This window comes from Magallana gigas, chromosome 7 (genome assembly GCF_963853765.1).
Source record: "Magallana gigas chromosome 7, xbMagGiga1.1, whole genome shotgun sequence".
Classification (NCBI taxonomy): domain Eukaryota; kingdom Metazoa; phylum Mollusca; class Bivalvia; order Ostreida; family Ostreidae; genus Magallana; species Magallana gigas.
In genome coordinates this window covers 49,644,714-49,661,788 of record NC_088859.1, presented here as the reverse complement: position 1 = coordinate 49,661,788, position 17,075 = coordinate 49,644,714, and the positions used below count along the sequence as shown (strand labels likewise).

The 17,075-nt window shown below is 33.8% G+C and overlaps 2 protein-coding genes across 2 annotated transcripts; one reads left to right on the top strand and one right to left on the bottom strand.

The window, feature by feature from the left end:
• Window positions 1-267: 267 nt before the first annotated feature.
• On the bottom strand, window positions 268-3,882 carry LOC117684193 (SUMO-conjugating enzyme UBC9-B). Its single transcript, XM_034455365.2, has 7 exons — window positions 3,759-3,882; window positions 2,397-2,468; window positions 2,120-2,203; window positions 1,553-1,625; window positions 1,246-1,355; window positions 1,033-1,112; window positions 268-937 (listed from the first exon to the last, which is right to left on the bottom strand). The coding sequence occupies exons 2-7, from the start codon at window positions 2,460-2,462 to the stop codon at window positions 868-870; spliced, it is 483 nt and encodes a 160-aa protein (XP_034311256.1). The 5' UTR covers window positions 2,463-2,468; window positions 3,759-3,882; the 3' UTR covers window positions 268-867.
• A 221-nt stretch (window positions 3,883-4,103) lies between these two features.
• Window positions 4,104-17,075, top strand: LOC105347771 (RAD50-interacting protein 1). Its single transcript, XM_034455364.2, has 14 exons — window positions 4,104-4,273; window positions 6,099-6,340; window positions 6,448-6,621; window positions 7,533-7,664; window positions 8,115-8,277; window positions 8,390-8,503; window positions 8,859-9,084; window positions 11,729-11,866; window positions 12,184-12,383; window positions 12,487-12,564; window positions 12,834-12,994; window positions 14,703-14,874; window positions 15,440-15,558; window positions 16,035-17,075. Exons 1-14 carry the CDS (start codon window positions 4,127-4,129, stop codon window positions 16,219-16,221), a joined length of 2,253 nt encoding a protein of 750 aa, XP_034311255.2. The 5' UTR covers window positions 4,104-4,126; the 3' UTR covers window positions 16,222-17,075.

The window sequence follows — 17,075 nt, the reverse complement described above, 5'->3', positions numbered from 1 at the left end:
ATGTCAACCTCCTTTTTGCGACAGTTGACAAGAGTTTTCTCCTCTGCTTTTAAGTCTCCATTTTTGCTCTTTCCTGAACACTAGGGTCATTGTTAAAAATATCTATCCTTTACATCAAAGATCATGTAAATGGTTTTGATAATACAAGTACTTATCCATATGATTCTGGAGACAATATCTTAAAAATACCCACCCCATTTTCATTTCCTTATTACCGGTACATGTGTCTCCCTTTAAGAGAGACCAATAACAACTTTCAAAGGTTAATTCTTTTTATTTCTTTATTAATAACTTTATAAATTTGATTTAAAATTTGTTGGGTGGATTTGAAATCAATTACAAAATTTACCTTTATTTTTCATACATAATAAACATAATCCTTGTACATGTATATACCAGAAAATCTAAACACCAGAGTTTAACCGAATCACGACTAGTAAACAGATTAATATTCACCAAACATTACACAGTTAGAACACACAACAAGAAAGAATCAAAATGAACAGAGATTTCTTGTCCAGGATGAAAATAAGAGAACATACTTATACATGTATCATAAGAGCACAATGCATTGGTAAGAGTTCCAAATTCAACCATGTAAATTCTTACAGTTGTTGTAAAGCTTCACCATGAGAGCTGTACGATAAGATACATCAATACACATAAACAATTTCAGATCGGACTGTTGCGAAAGCACTAAAGAGCAATGTTGATAATTTCTTGTAGTTTCTTGCAGATTATAATAAACACAAGAGCACTGAAGTTCAAGCGTTTGATGAAGACTTGATTATCACTTTGTCTGTGCTTGAAGTTTATAGACCGATGAAACACAGTATCTTCCCTGAAATATTCGACACATGATTCTAGCTATAATGATGGATCACGGAATCTGACAGCCTGATCCCGAACACGCCTCTCATACTCCACCCGATTTTGACTGAAACAAAGAACAGTACAAAGTAAAACAAATGGACAACATTGTATCAGTACAAGAGTAATTTACATAATCATGTTCAATGGTGGACCACTTACCAATATATCGTGTAAGCCTCGGCTTGAGCCGGATCTTTGACATTGGGCTCATTCAGAAGTTCCTGAATACCCAGCAATATCTGGAAAAGTCAATATGAAATCGAATCAATATATACCATCATCAGTTGATTTTAAAAAACACTGTAATTTCCTAATGCTAATTGTGTCTGCTGAATACTAGTGTTGTTAATTGGGCTTGAGCTGTCCACCCACCTGTTTGATGGTGACCGCCGGTCGCCAGTCTTTTTCCTCGTCCAGCAGAGACAAACAGACTGTACCCGAGGGGTACACATTGGGGTGAAACAATGGGGGCTCGAACTTGCCTGCAAACATCACCAAAGTGTTATCTCTCAAGCAGCATTTTGTTAATACATGTAACTGTCTTTATAGCATACTGTATTTCTTGTACCAATACCCACATTATCCTTAAACAAATACTACAAGCTTGGCAAAGAAATATACAGTGGATATGTCCAGTGACTATGTTGGGATTATTCATAACAGAGTACATGTGTCTTACACTTTGGAGGAGAGCTGGGGTAATCCTCTTTGAACAACATCCTTAGTTTGTAAAGTCCTCCTTCCCAGGGGGTCTACAAAATAGCAAGCTTAAATTGATTCCTGCAGCTTAGGCTTCACAAATTTAAACAAATTTTTTCACTATTTTTTTTTTTTATGTAGAATCTCTCTTTTAGGCATTTCTATCTGATATCTGTAATCTTGTATGCCCTCTTGGCCCAAAATTGGAAATAAACTATTGCTATTATTATATATAAACAGAGACAGATATTTTAATGTTAAAATATCTGCATACTTTATACTGTGATAATTTCCAAAAGAGAATAATCTTTGTCATTTGTTTGTGGTATGCTGTAAACATATTTAATTCTACATATCTGAATTTTCCCAATTTGCTGTGCTGTCACCATTTACTGTGGTTTTAGTTTCATGGAGTACATGTATTGGTGAATTGTTTTTTTTTAAAAAAGAATTTGAGATACAAAATAACTGTAAAAGAAACTGTAACACCCATAGTGTTGTAAATACAAGTACATGACTACATGTAGTTAATTCCTACTTTACTTACCCCCTTTTTGCCTGGTATTGCACACTCCCAGTTCAGTAGATTCAAAGTGCCATCTGGATTTTTTGCTGGCCTTGCAACAAATCCCTAAAATGAAATATACACATAAAACACAAGTGTAGATTTGAATTCTTCCTGTTGTGAGCCAAATAATTCAAAAATTCATTAATGTTCTTGATTTAATATAATCTTATAAATCCACTTGCTGGTATTGGATAGAATAATATACACATGTACTAGAATATTTCTTAAATTTATATGGAATAAAAGAGAATCTTACAAATGGATGGTCCTTCCTCCAGGCTTTTCGCTCTTCACTAAGTCTTCCAATGGCTATTCCGGACATATCTATCTGTAAAAGTTTTCGTAAAAAAAGTAGCATATAAGTTTCTGAAATTTGAGATAAGTATGGATTCCTTTAACGTTGCTAAATTACCATAATATTGCTTGGTTACAAAGAGTATAGGGGAAAATTACTAGGTTAAACTTTTGCAAAAAAATGTTTTAAACTGGGTTGTTATCAATAAAATATGAGGAAAATTAACTACAATTAAGGGTTAATTTCTTCTCTATATCTGACCAATTATATGTATCCAGATTGTTGACAGTATCTTAGAAAACAGTTACTATCAATGTTTAAAATATTACAAGTGAATGTAGCTATTGGGATTACCAGTACTTTTCACAGCACTGACAATTTTCAAGAAGATTCATTCATAATACATGTAGTATTAATACACATGCCAGAGTACTTGCCACATAAATTGACAGGCTGCAAACCTTCCTTAGAAAGCATTAACCACAATGAACAAAATTTTACTCTGGTTGGTACAATTATCTGTCCCTAGTTACCATTTCTGCCACTTTTTGACATTTTAAACGAAAATACACTATGCTTGTCAAAGAAATACAATTGAACACTGTGTACAGGAAAAGATATTTATATTGATATGTCATTTCTTTTTTTGCAGGAAAAATAGGATAAAATAGCTGCAGATCTGTAGCTCTCTGATCGAAATAATTTGGTTTGTCTATCCAAATGTTTTCAACCAGAAAGCTACAGATCTGCAGCTAAGGACAAAAATGAATTTCTTTTAAAAAATTATAATGGAAGACTCTGAGGTCTTTTTCTCCATTTAGAAGTCTGTCAGAACACCCGCAGAATATTTCAACAACATCATCTATAGGCTTTCATGTCAAAGTTTGCCACACAAAATCCCCAAAAACTTTTCAAATTTAAGTCAGTTTTTGCAACTTGAAGAATTAAGGGGGCACATCAAAGGGAAATTCCTGGACTTTTTCCCATCTAGTGAATTATAGCACTTTGGACACAAAGGTATATATGGATATTAAAATACTAAGAAAAAAGTGAATATATTACTTGGGACGGACTATGGATAAAATGGGGTTACCATACATGCAATTGCCAACCAAATGGACACCAATCAATAGGCTGTGCTCAGCCTGTTGAATGGTCAACGTTCCCCTAACCAGGATCTTAACAAAGTTCTGGACATGTAAAATAATTAAAAGTACTAAAAACAACTCATTGACAGAATCGATGGATTCTTTTCTTAACAAGTAACAACATATATTTACAATCAACACAACCAACATTGTGAAACTCAAAGGTTTAGTTTACCTTTCATAAAAATTGGATAACTAACAAATAGCAAAGTTGAGGATTTTCGCTCTAAATTGTCACGTGATTATTCATCTGAGGCCTTCGAGTGCTTGAATGTTAAATTTATATTAGCTAATTTGTACGAAAAATTATATTATTGACATACATTACAATTTGTTTCTTGCTATCAATATAATAATTGTAAAATATTTCAATCATTGTATTTTCGTTAAAATTCTAGGGTGATAAAACTAAGACTAATAAGAATTTCAAAAACTGAAAGCTATATACATATCACTTTATCTTGCGGGTAACAAGAGTAAGAAAATACCAAGATCAAGTTACTTCGGAGAAAAAACACAGAGCTGACTAAGATAATTGCCAACATGGATGCGCCCATGTCAGTTGACAGATGTAAAGAAAACGCTGTGAAAATTGTAAATAGCAAGTTTGGAGATAATATAAAGTCATTATCGGACTTAAAATCTTTCTATTTAGAAACTAAACAAACAGCAGAAACCATAGAAAATCGTGTAAGTATCATTAATTATGGACTAAGAACAAGTTGTAGCCCTTCAAGTAATTTTATAAAAAAAAAAAATAGGTTGTTATTTCATAGACCTACAGTTCCTCACCTTCAAAAACCTTTTGATTTGCGGTGCAATTAATACTGAGCTAAGTTTGGACAGGTTAAACTTATTTTTATAGCACATTCTTTGGAAATACTTCACTTATACATGTATATCTTATTACTTGTTAATCAATACCAGACAGAGACATAATAACATAAAATGAAATCTTGCGGTTCCTGTTGTAAAGTATTACAAATTTAAATCAGTATTTCTTCCTAAAAACAGTTATTTAAGCATTGAATCCTTATTTTTTGAAAGATGTGGTCTCATAACTGCAACGGTGTGTGCATACAAATTGAATAACGCGCTAATTTGTTTGCACACACCGTTGCAGTTATGAGACCACATCTTTCAAAAAATAAGGATTCAATGCTTATGTTTACGTTTTTTAACATTTGTTCTCTATCCGCAAATATGATTTATTTTAAAAAATCTCGGCCTGATTCTACGAGTAATGCGCAATTAACGGAAGAGCCATTGGAACAGCCGAATTATGCTGACAAATATAGTGCACAGCGTATAAATTCTAAAAACACAATTTTATTTTTCATTCTGTAATTTGATGAATTTTTTTTTTTGGTATACTAAGAAATTAATCAATTGAATTCATTCAAATCTTTAAAAAATATTTACATCCATGAAATATTAATCAGCCCACGTATAATATCAGGTCGTGATCCGGTTCGAAGTCGGGAGGAGATTCAGTCATGTTCTGAAGGAAGACTGAATGTATACATACGCACCAGATTTAGTGATTGGGTCTTCTGTGTTATGCGTAAATATCACTCAAATCTATCAATGCAATTTAATAGGAGGAAAGAAAGTAAATGTAAATATATCGAAATAAAATCAGTCAAAAGTTAAAACCTATTACCAAAACATTCAAAATAATATATTTTTATGAGTTTATGTCTTATAAACAATATTAAAAGAGGAGTTTTAGGAGGCAGTTGGCTACCCATCGTCCGAGATTTCGTGGATGGTTCATAGCTGGCCAATATATACTTTTGGTTTAAGATCAAATATCTCGGTTTACTAATATGTAGTTCTCAAAGTAAGGTTGGTCCAGTAACATTTTTCAATAACAAAACACGCTAATGGCAGAGTTGCCAATCTCTGTTATTTATGTCTCTGTTACCAGACTATATCTTCACTTTGCTTGCTTCAGACTTTCTCTTTCACAGTTTATACACTCACAGACTTCGAAAACTATAATTATTAAATTTTTCTTCAGTACAGATTTAGGGTAAGAATTTTTACACATGTAACAGCGTCAGAGAAATAATGACAGGCCAGTGTGGGAGTCAAACCAGCCTCTGAATCTCTAGTCTAAGTCAGATGCTCCACTAACTAAGCTATCTAGGGCCAACATTTGAACAGGTTTGAATGGCACCCCTCACCACCACCACCATGAACAATCTTTGTTCTCTTAGATCACCATCTCAGGCCCTTTCCCCTGGCAGGAGATATGCTCTCAATTCCAGAGGTTGGTCATGACACCAAATGTGATGGGCTGGGAGAAATGATGAAGGGAAAGACTGGGATTTGAACCTGGGCCCCCTGAGTTTCTTGTCAGGTGCTCAACTAACTGAGCTCTCTGGCAGTCAATTCATTATTTATTTTTTATGAATAATTACAGGCAAGAAACAATCTCCGATTTTCTACTTTAATGTCTTTGATGAATTTCTTATTAAATTGATTCAGTGTTTTAATGAATATATTTTAGCTGTCACTTTCTGAATGGGATATTCCTCCTGAGGTGGATGAGGCCTTAAAAAATGCAGAGGAGGCACAGACCTCTATAAATAACCTGCAAAAAAAAAGTGATGCTATTCGAAATGAAGCTGTGGACCACTGCAAAATACTGAAACCCATCGTGAACGATTTGACTCCACTTGTTAGTCAGATAGAGGAACTCCAAAAGTATAGACAGTATTTATCATGTGTGGCTCATATAGAAAACATAAGGCAGGTTTATATGATTTTATTAACATTTACAACAAACACTGATATTTGATTTTGAAATACTTTGAAGACAACATCATAATTGTACATTTTGTATTTCTCATTTTTAGTAACCAGATTCATACCGCACTGATGTCCAACAGAACTTCTAATGCAGTGGAGGAATTCTCTTCACTGTCGGAATACTACATACAAAAACAACACTCAAAATGCCAGAACCTTTTGCAGTTCCTAAAGGAAACCATCTTATTCTGGTACAACATACTCAAGGATAAACTCTCAAGGTACTTGTACATAGTGATACATTGGATTTCTTTAAGTAAATATTGAATGATTGTTACCAAAACAAAGTACCAGTATATCATTTTTACTGTAAACATAGTGGCGTTGGAAGCAAATTGAAAGGGGGGGGGGGGGGGGGCTAGACTAATCATCGGAAATCTTGACAACCAAAAAAACAAACAAACAAACAAACAAAAAAGTAATTCATAAAATCATGAAAATCCTAATCCGTGTGGGGGGGGGGGGGTCTAGTATACCTATGAGTCCAATTTTCAATATCACTATTAATATTTCAATCTTTTTAATGTAAATTTTGGAACATTTAGGTTTGCTGCGAGAAAAAGTAGGGGAGGGCTGGCCCCTCCCTAATGCTATGTGCAGGGTTGTCTCTAAGACCCGGGAGGCGGGGAATTTCCCTGCCTAAAGTGACGTAATTACCCGGCTATTATTGCATTTCAAACACAATCTAGCTAAAAGCTAGACCTCCAGATCCCCTTCTACTTTTTTTTTTCTCCCTTCTACTTCAATTTTTAGAGACAACCCTGTATGTGCCTAATATTTAGGTCTACCTTTGCAAACAAAAGTGGGGTGGGGGGGGGGGGGCTATGCCACCCCTCCTAGCCCCCACGGTTCCAACACCTATGAAATATGAAAAGATTATTTTTTTAAACTTTGATGTGCAAAGTGACTAACTTGGATACCATACCTGAAGAAATTTTTTTATACCTAATTGGTTAAATGTATTCTTTTCACCATATTAAAGGCTTGGATCAATTAACAATGTTTGGGAACATCTGTGTTAACAGTATGTAGATTCTACACGTCCCAAAAAAATTTTTTACAAGTAGTACATGTACCAGGTAAGTGATCATTCCGCAAATATAAAATCTATCAAAGTTGTTTTTTGATTCAGTTTATTAGAAGAGAGTTTAAAGGTGGTTGGGTGGCCACTAATTGCTACAGCCACAAAGACTCCCCAAACTTCATCACATCCCTCACAGAAGATGGACGCCATCTTTTTACAGCTTCTTCTACTACAGTTACCGTATCCTTTACCTAGAAATATTACAACATAGACAGGCCCTCCACTGTATCTTAAATTGGCCATGAGAAAAAGTCATTATAGTCATTAAGTCATTATAACAAATGTTTTATTGCCATTGACTGACAAAGATGAAAATGTCAATAATTGAATAATAATGTATAATAATATTTCTTTAAAAAAATATTTTTTTTCTAAATCTTTTGAAATTTTTTGTTTTTGATAAACAGTCAGAGTCCTTCAACTTTTGTATTGTATACAATTTCCAAACACACACAAAAAATTCCAAGTTGAGCACTTGACATATTTTTGTTTGCTTGTCTGTACATACATTTATATTTGCTTACTATCTACAAATGTATGTGTGTGTTTGTCTGTGTGTGTGCAAGTATAAATTGTACAGCATGTTTTTTTACTGCATTCTATGTTCACAATTTCTTAACAATACAAAAGAGATTCTCTCAGTGTTGAGGTGCAGAAGAAAACAATGACCTTTCTATCTCGAGAATTTACCTTCAACCCGTTATTACTGCCCATTCAACATCTAGTCACCCCACTACGCAAACGATTCAAGTTCCATTTTTATGGTAACAAGCAGACAAATAACAAAGAGAAGGTAATTTAAGAATTACAATTTGAAGTTGAACTGAAGTTCGATGTGAATTTTGCTTCTGTACACAATATTCATTGTATATGTATCGGTTTTGAAACCAGACTTTTCCTTTCAGCCTGAATGGTACTTTGGGCAAGTGTTAAACTGGATAAGGGACCATTCATCGTTCCTGGATAACAGAATACAAAATTTGTTGGAAATTGCAGGATTTTATTCAGTGGATGCAAAGGTAGACTTATTTGGATTAGAAAGTGTAATTTTTTCTTCATAAGGAATTTTCACCACTACAATGTTTTATTGCTACAGTAAATTACCTATTATCTGCAGCAACTTTATTTCATGATATGCCAGTGATAAAATGATTTGTTGGAACTACAGTAATCTTGTGACCAAGTCTAAGCACCCAGTGTGCATATAGTCTAATACAAATGTGACACCTGTACCAGTACATGTACATTAAAAGACTGGGTTGCAGCAAGAAAAATTCAGGATAATGTTGTTCTTGAAAAGCTCAAAAAAATTTCTCCCAAGTGAATAAGAGTTTGTGCACAGTATTTACATCGGTGCTTTATATTCTGTGACAGGTGGAGTTTATGAGGGGGCTGGTGGTGCTTGTGATGGAGAAGATGGCCGCCGACCTTCCCGCGGTGATGGAGGACGAGCACCTGTTCTGTCACCTGGTGGACGAAGCCATCTTCTTTGATCACGAACTTCATCAAATCTACGACTACCCAGCCGGACTCAACAGCAGCATGGATATCCTGACGGTACCTATAGTGTTCGAGCGATGGATTGAAATAGAAAAGAAGTGTAAGACAAATTGATCAATTTAATATACATGTAATAATTCTTAATTCTGGTACTTTATACCGGTACCTCATGTAGAGTATGTGATTGTTAGATTTAAGGAACATTGGGCAAATGTATATGTTTACACCTTGTGCATGTATTCCACAGACGTATATATGTACAAGCTTGTACAACGACTTCATTCATTCTTTATTTCTTTAAGCTTTGCAGCTCATCAGATTTTACAAATTAAACATATTAAAGTACAGAAGTGGGTATTTTACAGGAGCCCCTATTACATTGTACATACATAAATATGAAAAGTTGACATAAGTAAAGGCGAAAAAAATCAAAAAAGAACAACATCTACACTTAATTACATATATCGTTTCTTAATTTCATACTATAATAAATGTATTTGCCGAGGTTACACATATCTTTAAAATTTTCGTTATTAAACAATTGCAACAGCTTGAACATCGATGGTTTCTCATAAAAATACTTTTTAATGTATTTTTGACGGTATTTAATATATACTGGACACACTAAAATAAAATGGAATTCATCTTCAACATAATTTTTACATGAAAAGCAGTTCCTTTGGGCTCTTTGTGTATTATTGTACCTTCCAGTTTCGATAGCTAAACGATGTGAGGACAATCTTAATTTTGATATACACTGTTGAAATTTTACAGGAACTGACTTTCTAAGGTAATATTGAAGATAAAATCCATCCACTAAATATTTATAAAAATGACATTTCTGCGAATTTTCTATTTTACCAAAAATATCTTGTTTAGCCAAGTCTACGATTCGTTGATTTATGACTTTTAGAGTTAGTGAATCGATTGTTTGTTTATTCCAAACTTCATTGAACCCAATTTCATTTAAAATTTTCTTTACATCAGAAGCCCAATTTTTGTGTCCATGTAATTCGCAGTTAATGTACATTTCTTCGTAACACTTTTGTATAATACAATTATTACTACACAACACATCGTTCCAAAATTTTAAAATTGAACAAAACCTTTTTGTAATAAGAGGTATTCTACCTAACTCTGCATACACAGCAGCATTAAGTGAAGACCTTTTCACACCCAGGGTTTGCTTACAAAAATCAAGGTGCAGTTTTTCAACATTGTTACCTTTATGACAGCCCCAAATTTCTGAAGCATAATTAATAATGCCACCAACATAACAATCAAAAAGCGATAATAATGTTTCATGATTAAGTATCATGCCTCTAATATTTTTCCTAAACGCAAACATTGCCTTTCTACCCTGGTCAGATAATTGCTTTTCAGCTTTTGTAAATTTAGTATTGTACTGGAATATTATTCCCAAATAAGTAAATTGTTCCACGATTTCTAATACGTCATTACCAATACACCATTTTTCATTACACTTGATTTTGCCCTTATTTCTAAAAACTACAATTTTTGATTTTTCAACATTTATACACAAGTTCCAAGTTTTGCAATAGTGTGACAGTTCATTTAAAAGTAGTTGTAGACCTTCAACAGATTCAGAGAAAAGTACCATGTCATCTGCATACATTAGTAGAAACAGATTTAATGATAATAATTCGTGCGGTATGCATCCAGATTTTAAAATTCATTTCAAAATCATTTACATATAGATTAAACAAAATTGGAGATAACACTTCACCTTGCATAAGACCAACATTGTTACAAAAATAATCGCTTAAGTGCCCATTCACGACAACACAAGATTTAACATCATTATATAAAGCTTTAATAACATTTAACAATTTACCCTGGATGCCCACTTTAGATAACTTTAACCATAATTTAGATCTATCAATTGAGTCAAAAGCTTTCTTGAAGTCGATAAATGCACAGTACAATCGTTTCCGTTTGCACAAAGTATTTGTTATAATAGAATGGAGAGCAAATATTGCATCTCGTGTACCACAATTAGGTTTGAATCCAAACTGGGCATCCGTAATCACATCGTTTGTTTTTGACCAGTCTAACAGTCTGTTGTTCAATATAGATGTAAACAATTTAGCCATATTGCTAACCAGACTTATACCTCTATAATTGTCAGGATTAGTACAATCACCCTTTTTATAAACAGGTACAATGATGGAAGAAGACCAACTTTTAGGAAAAAATCCAGTATCTAGTATACAATTGAATAGACTGTATAACAAAGGCAACAGATGCTGCTGAAAATTAATAAAATATTCGTTCAGAATACCATCTTCCCCATGGGATTTTCCCCGCTTCAAATTACTAATAGCTTTTCTAATTTCATCTACATCGATTTCCTTATCTAATTCATAAAAAACACACTCATCAGTTGCTTGTTCACAATTGGTATCAAAACTTCCATCTACATTGGTAATTTTTTTAAAATGATCAAAAAAAATTTCGATAGGAACATTTCCCACTGATTTTGGCTTTTTTCTGAATTTGGCAAAAAATTGTCTAGGGTTGTTTTTTTTCAAAATGTTTAACCTGTTACCTTCAATTTGTTTATACGACCTCTTTAGCTTTGCTTCTAGTTTCTTGTATGTACGTTTCTTACTAACCAAATTCAAGTGATTTTGGGCATTTTTGCAAACATTGAATGTACGTAACGCTGTAATATAATCTCTATATAAAGACTTTAGGTTTTCATTAAACGGTATGTATTGTAGTTGCCATAGAGAAGATGGATGCCCTGTTATCCTCCCCCACGGCCTGGGAGTCCCAGTATAAGAACATTGCAGATATTGACACACTGAAAGTCCCGGAGTGTGGAGAGAGCTTTATCACCCTCATGTCCACCATTACAGGTCAGTGACCATCAGCTACAAAGGTGTGGAGATGTACACTATGTCATATGATGCTAACATGCCTTATTAATTATATGTTTATGAGAAAAATGGTATTACTTTTGATAAAGACCATGTTTAATCTACTTAATATGGTTAAAAACTTACTATACAAAGCTATAAAATGATATAATAATCCATTAAAAAAGACACTCATGTGAATCCAATCTAAGAAATTATCCGTAATGATGAGATGCAACCTCCTTTCACCCCTCTTTTTGTGTTCATTGGAGATGACTCTTGTTTTGAAATGTATTTGAATTTTTATTTTATGACAGACCGTTACAAGTACCTCCCTTCCCCAGAGCACAGGTTGAAATTCCTCGACATGCAGCTTGAATTGTTGGAAGACTTCAGAATTCGTCTTGTACAAGTTATGAAAGAGGTTACCCATGATTCTCTGGGCGACACTTTCTGTGCAATATTAAATGGAGTGCATTACATTACTGATGTCCTCAGAGAATGGTGCAACACCACTGTAAGTGATTCTACAGTTGTTACCAAAAGTAAAGCATGTCTCTTGATGATGAAGAATGTTTACTCATGGCATTAAGTTTCTGCATCTGATCTTTTTTTTCCAGTTTTTTGTGGAGCTTCAATACCACAATGCCACGCGACCAGTGGAACCTTCCACAGGAGCTGATGAAGAGGATACGAAGGTAAAAACAAACCAGCCTCACTCTCAGTAGTGCTCCGTTTAATTACATTTGTATGTCTCATAAAATATACAAAGGGGTTTCAAAATAATAGATGCTATTGCATATATGTAACCACATTTATGTACATGTTATCATGGCATCACAAACTGTAATTGCCATTGTGGTATATTATTTACCTTAAATGATATGTTGTTTATTGCTTGAATATCAATGAATATTTCACAGATAGATTATGTGTCCTTGTATGTGATTGGTCGTTTCTATTCTAGAGGCCGACCAAGAGAGCTGGAGCTGGTTTTATGGCTGATGAGAGTGTGTTTGATGAGGGCATTGATCTGTTTGACAAATTGAAAGTAGAAATGGAGAAAAACATCCTCAAACATGCGACCTTAGATGTTCAGGCCCGATCCCAGCCCTACAGAAAGTATAGGTAAGACTAGTGCAGAGTAGCTTCCCACCTCTACACAAGAAATCAAAGTACTGAAGTACTGAAAGCCGGGCTCTTTTGGTGTGTCTTTATGCATATTGTGTAGTAAAAACTGAAAATCTCTCTCTCTCTCTCTCTCTCTCTCTCTCTCTCTCTCTCTCTCACACACACACACACACACATATGCTTTTAAGGAAGGAGTCTTCTCATTATCAAACATACTTCTTATAACAGAAAATTCATGAAATTTTGACACATTTAAATTGATCATATTAACAAATGATTCTATCAGTTTAATCAAATTTGACCTTTTTGTTTTCGCATAAAGGTCAGGTCAAGGTCACTACCTTTTTCCTAAACATAAAGGATGATAAAAATAAATGTAGCTGTTAGTAGTTCTGTAGACATTTGTTTAAGATTTGAAGATTCTATTCTTCAATGAAATGATAGGGTATCAAAATGTCTATCAGCTTATACTACTAAATTGGAATAAATATTTATACTAAAATTGATGTTGCTTAGCCCGCATTTCCTCTAATTTTCTTAAATTTTGAAGAAATTTCGATTATTTTTTTATGCTTCCAATAATAAAATATGTCTGATTTTTATGTATTATGAAGACTTTATACCGGTACAAAGCTAATATATTGACCATTTAATAAAAGAGAAAAACTGATTTTAGTGATTTTTTCGCAAAAATCAATGTATAGAATGGGCATTTTAAAAAGCTTATAAAATGTAATTTGATTGGCAAATCATATTTTAAAAACATATTCTGAAACCTATGTATCATATCATTAGTTCACATTAGTAAAAAAATCCAACATTAATATTACTGTTTTAAAAATGCTAAAACAGACTCATTAATCTGCAGCAATTCTAAATTGCAAAACATGTGATATTTTCCTACGCCAATATTATGCCAAAAATATAGTCCTTGTTAGATTCTAAACATTGATTACTTTTTCTATGCCAAGTTGTATGATAGTAAAAAAGAAAGAAAAATATACTATTTTCATTTCCTTTCATCTTGATTTAATGAAGAATTAATCAAATTTACGTTTGACAAGTCTAAAACCAGAAAAGACTCCTTCCTTAATGTCGGCAAAGCATCAGAGAGTGACCAAATTTTGTAAGCGACTATAAACGAAAATATGTCTGTCTAGTAGAAAAAAGTGAAACAGTTGCTGCCTTGAATTTTGCAACAAGCGATATATATTCAATCCCAATTTCTTCAATGCGCAGCAAAGTTGTTCATGGAAATTCATGCGCATTGTATGTGTCCAAAATGCATAGTCTTGTTTTTAAAACATGCTATTAATAAGAAAACTGAAAAAGATAGACAATTCACTCGAAATTAAAAAAAGAAACAAAATGCCAACACTTTTGGCAAAACGTGACTCTTTGTGTAACTATTTGGTATAGCGGAAGCTTTTACTTTGATGCTGTTTGGTTTTTTGTTTACTTTGAAGTTGTGCTATTTATAGTAACATTGGCAATTTGCTTGCCTACAGCCAGGACTCTGCTTTCAGCAGAGCCTGGCTAAGAATGCACACAATTCAATTTGAACTGTCATTAAAAGAAAAATGCTACCCGGGTAGCTACACAAAACCTGTATCATGAAGTAAGAAAATAATTTTCATATGTAATTCCATCTCTGGTAGCTTTTTATGATTGTTGTACATTTATTTTGCTTCCTCTTTCCATCCAGATGGAGGAATTTGGAGGACTCTGGGGACCTCTCCCTGTCTACACCTGCCTGTGACATGTTGATGGTTCTGAGAGACCACCTCATGACCATGAATAGGAAACTCAGCAAACCACTGTTTGTAAAAATGTGGAGGAAGTTGGCGGAGGAAATGAGCAAGTTTATGTTAGAAGAGGTAGATATGATATGTGTAGTTATATTGGACAAGGATAGCATATTGTTTTTGTGATGGGTATGCCTTGTTGTACAAAAATCCTTAGATCATTAACATTATGTTATGGAAAGTCAATTTCTGAGCAAGTACCTTTAATTAATATGAATGTACAACCTGGTAATTAATCTATTGATGTTTATATATCGGTAATCTGCATACTCCATATGGGAACCAGTTAGAAAGTACATGTATTGAACTCCTTCTTTACTTCATATTTTACACCATTTGTGTGTACACTATGTGATGCAAAGCATGTCCTATTTTAATACAGTCTGTTTAAATAATTTCACTCAAAATCTTTGAAGTGAAACATAATTTGGAATAGCATTTTCTTGTGTGTAATCAGATTTACTGTATGTAGAATACTAAATGATACATGTATATTAACATGTATATGAGATATCTTAAAATGTTTAAGTACCCAGTTCACAATAATTATGTGTGCATTTCTTACCCTTTTATTTACTCTAACAGTGAATTATTTTGACATGTCGCTGTATACTATACCCAAATATTGTTACTACAGGTGGTGCTTCAGAACAGGTTCAGTGAAGGTGGTGCCAAACAGCTGGAGTTTGATATGACCAGGAACCTCTTCCCTCTCTTTGGAGAATACACCACAAAGCCACAGAATTACTTCAGATTGTAGGTTTTATTTAATGTCTGTACCATTCTTGTTCTTATGTATTACTAATTCATTTCATTGATACTCTAAAAAATTATTACATGTATATTCATTTACATTTTTGGTATAACTACAACTGTATATTTAATATAATATATATATAACTGTAGTATTTGAAGTGTACTGTATGTAACATCGGTTATTATAACATACAGTACACTTCAAATACTACAGTACATGTGCATTAGCTGTTATAATGTACTCCTCTCTATAATCTAATGTTCTAACCCCCCCCCCCCCCCCCCCAAAAAAAAAAAAAAAAATTATAATACCAGTAATTGGGAAGGGAAAATTGATCAGATGTTCTCCCCTTGATAGATCTTTTTTAGTTAGGGAAGGCTACATGCATGTAATTGTAGTTTTAGTGTACATGGATTGGTATAAATTGCTTCATTTAAATGAAGTCCTGATTTCAGTGACTGTGACTATGTTGTAGAATCAATGAAGCATGCACACTGCTGTGCTTGAGGGTGGGGTCAGCCCTGCTGCTGAGGGAGGTGTTGATGTCAGAGGAGAGTAGACTGGAGAAAGAGCAGGCCCTCCAGGACCTGGGGGTGTACAAACTGACCCCCCAACGGGCGCTCAACGTCCTCAACTCACGGACCAACCTGTCAGTGACCTGATAAGTCAACAATACTCCATTGACATCTTTTGTTTGTATCGGTGAAGTAACTCTAATGTCTTTCATTATGCACTTGAACGAGTGCTGTGTACAGTTCTGTGTTTGTTTTTTTATTTCATAGGTATAGTGAATCCTACATTTACTTATTGTACCTGTATGTTCATTATTTGAATCATGATTTGTATTTGAGAAATAATCTTTGAGGTGAGGGATCTATGAGATAGTTTGACTAATCAGCACGTACTGAAGCAACGTCGTATGTCCTTGCTATGTCCAGTCTAAATCTATCTCACTGACAACTAAAGCACATTGCTGAGAAAGACTTCTGGTGGAATATTTCCCCCTATGAATTCTTTGTATGGACCTAATAATTTATGATACTATAGCATACATGTATATCTTACTTTTTAATGAAACACTGGTAAAGCGTATGTGATCATTTACATAAAAAAAGAAGATAAGATGATAGAATACCAGAAGTTCTTATGTTCACATTTCCATTTACTAAGGGATCAGAAAAGATTAAGTACCAGTACACAAAGCTATTGCTGCTAATGACCATAAAGTATTCTCTTGATCTTAACCAAGGTCATGATGAGACAAAGTATGTTATTCTATGTTTCGGATCATTAATTTTGTTGGTGTTACAAGCAGGTACTTTATCTGTGGAAGGAACCCGTACCTTACTATAGTTTGTTTTTTGTTTGTTGTTGAAGTACCTAAGGCATACAATGAGAGAGATCGTGTAGAAAGGTACAGCTGTATTTGTGTACATCATACAGTATGTATGACTATTTTATCAACCAGTGTTAATCTATGAGGGCATTGTATGAATAATAAAATGTGGAAACCTAA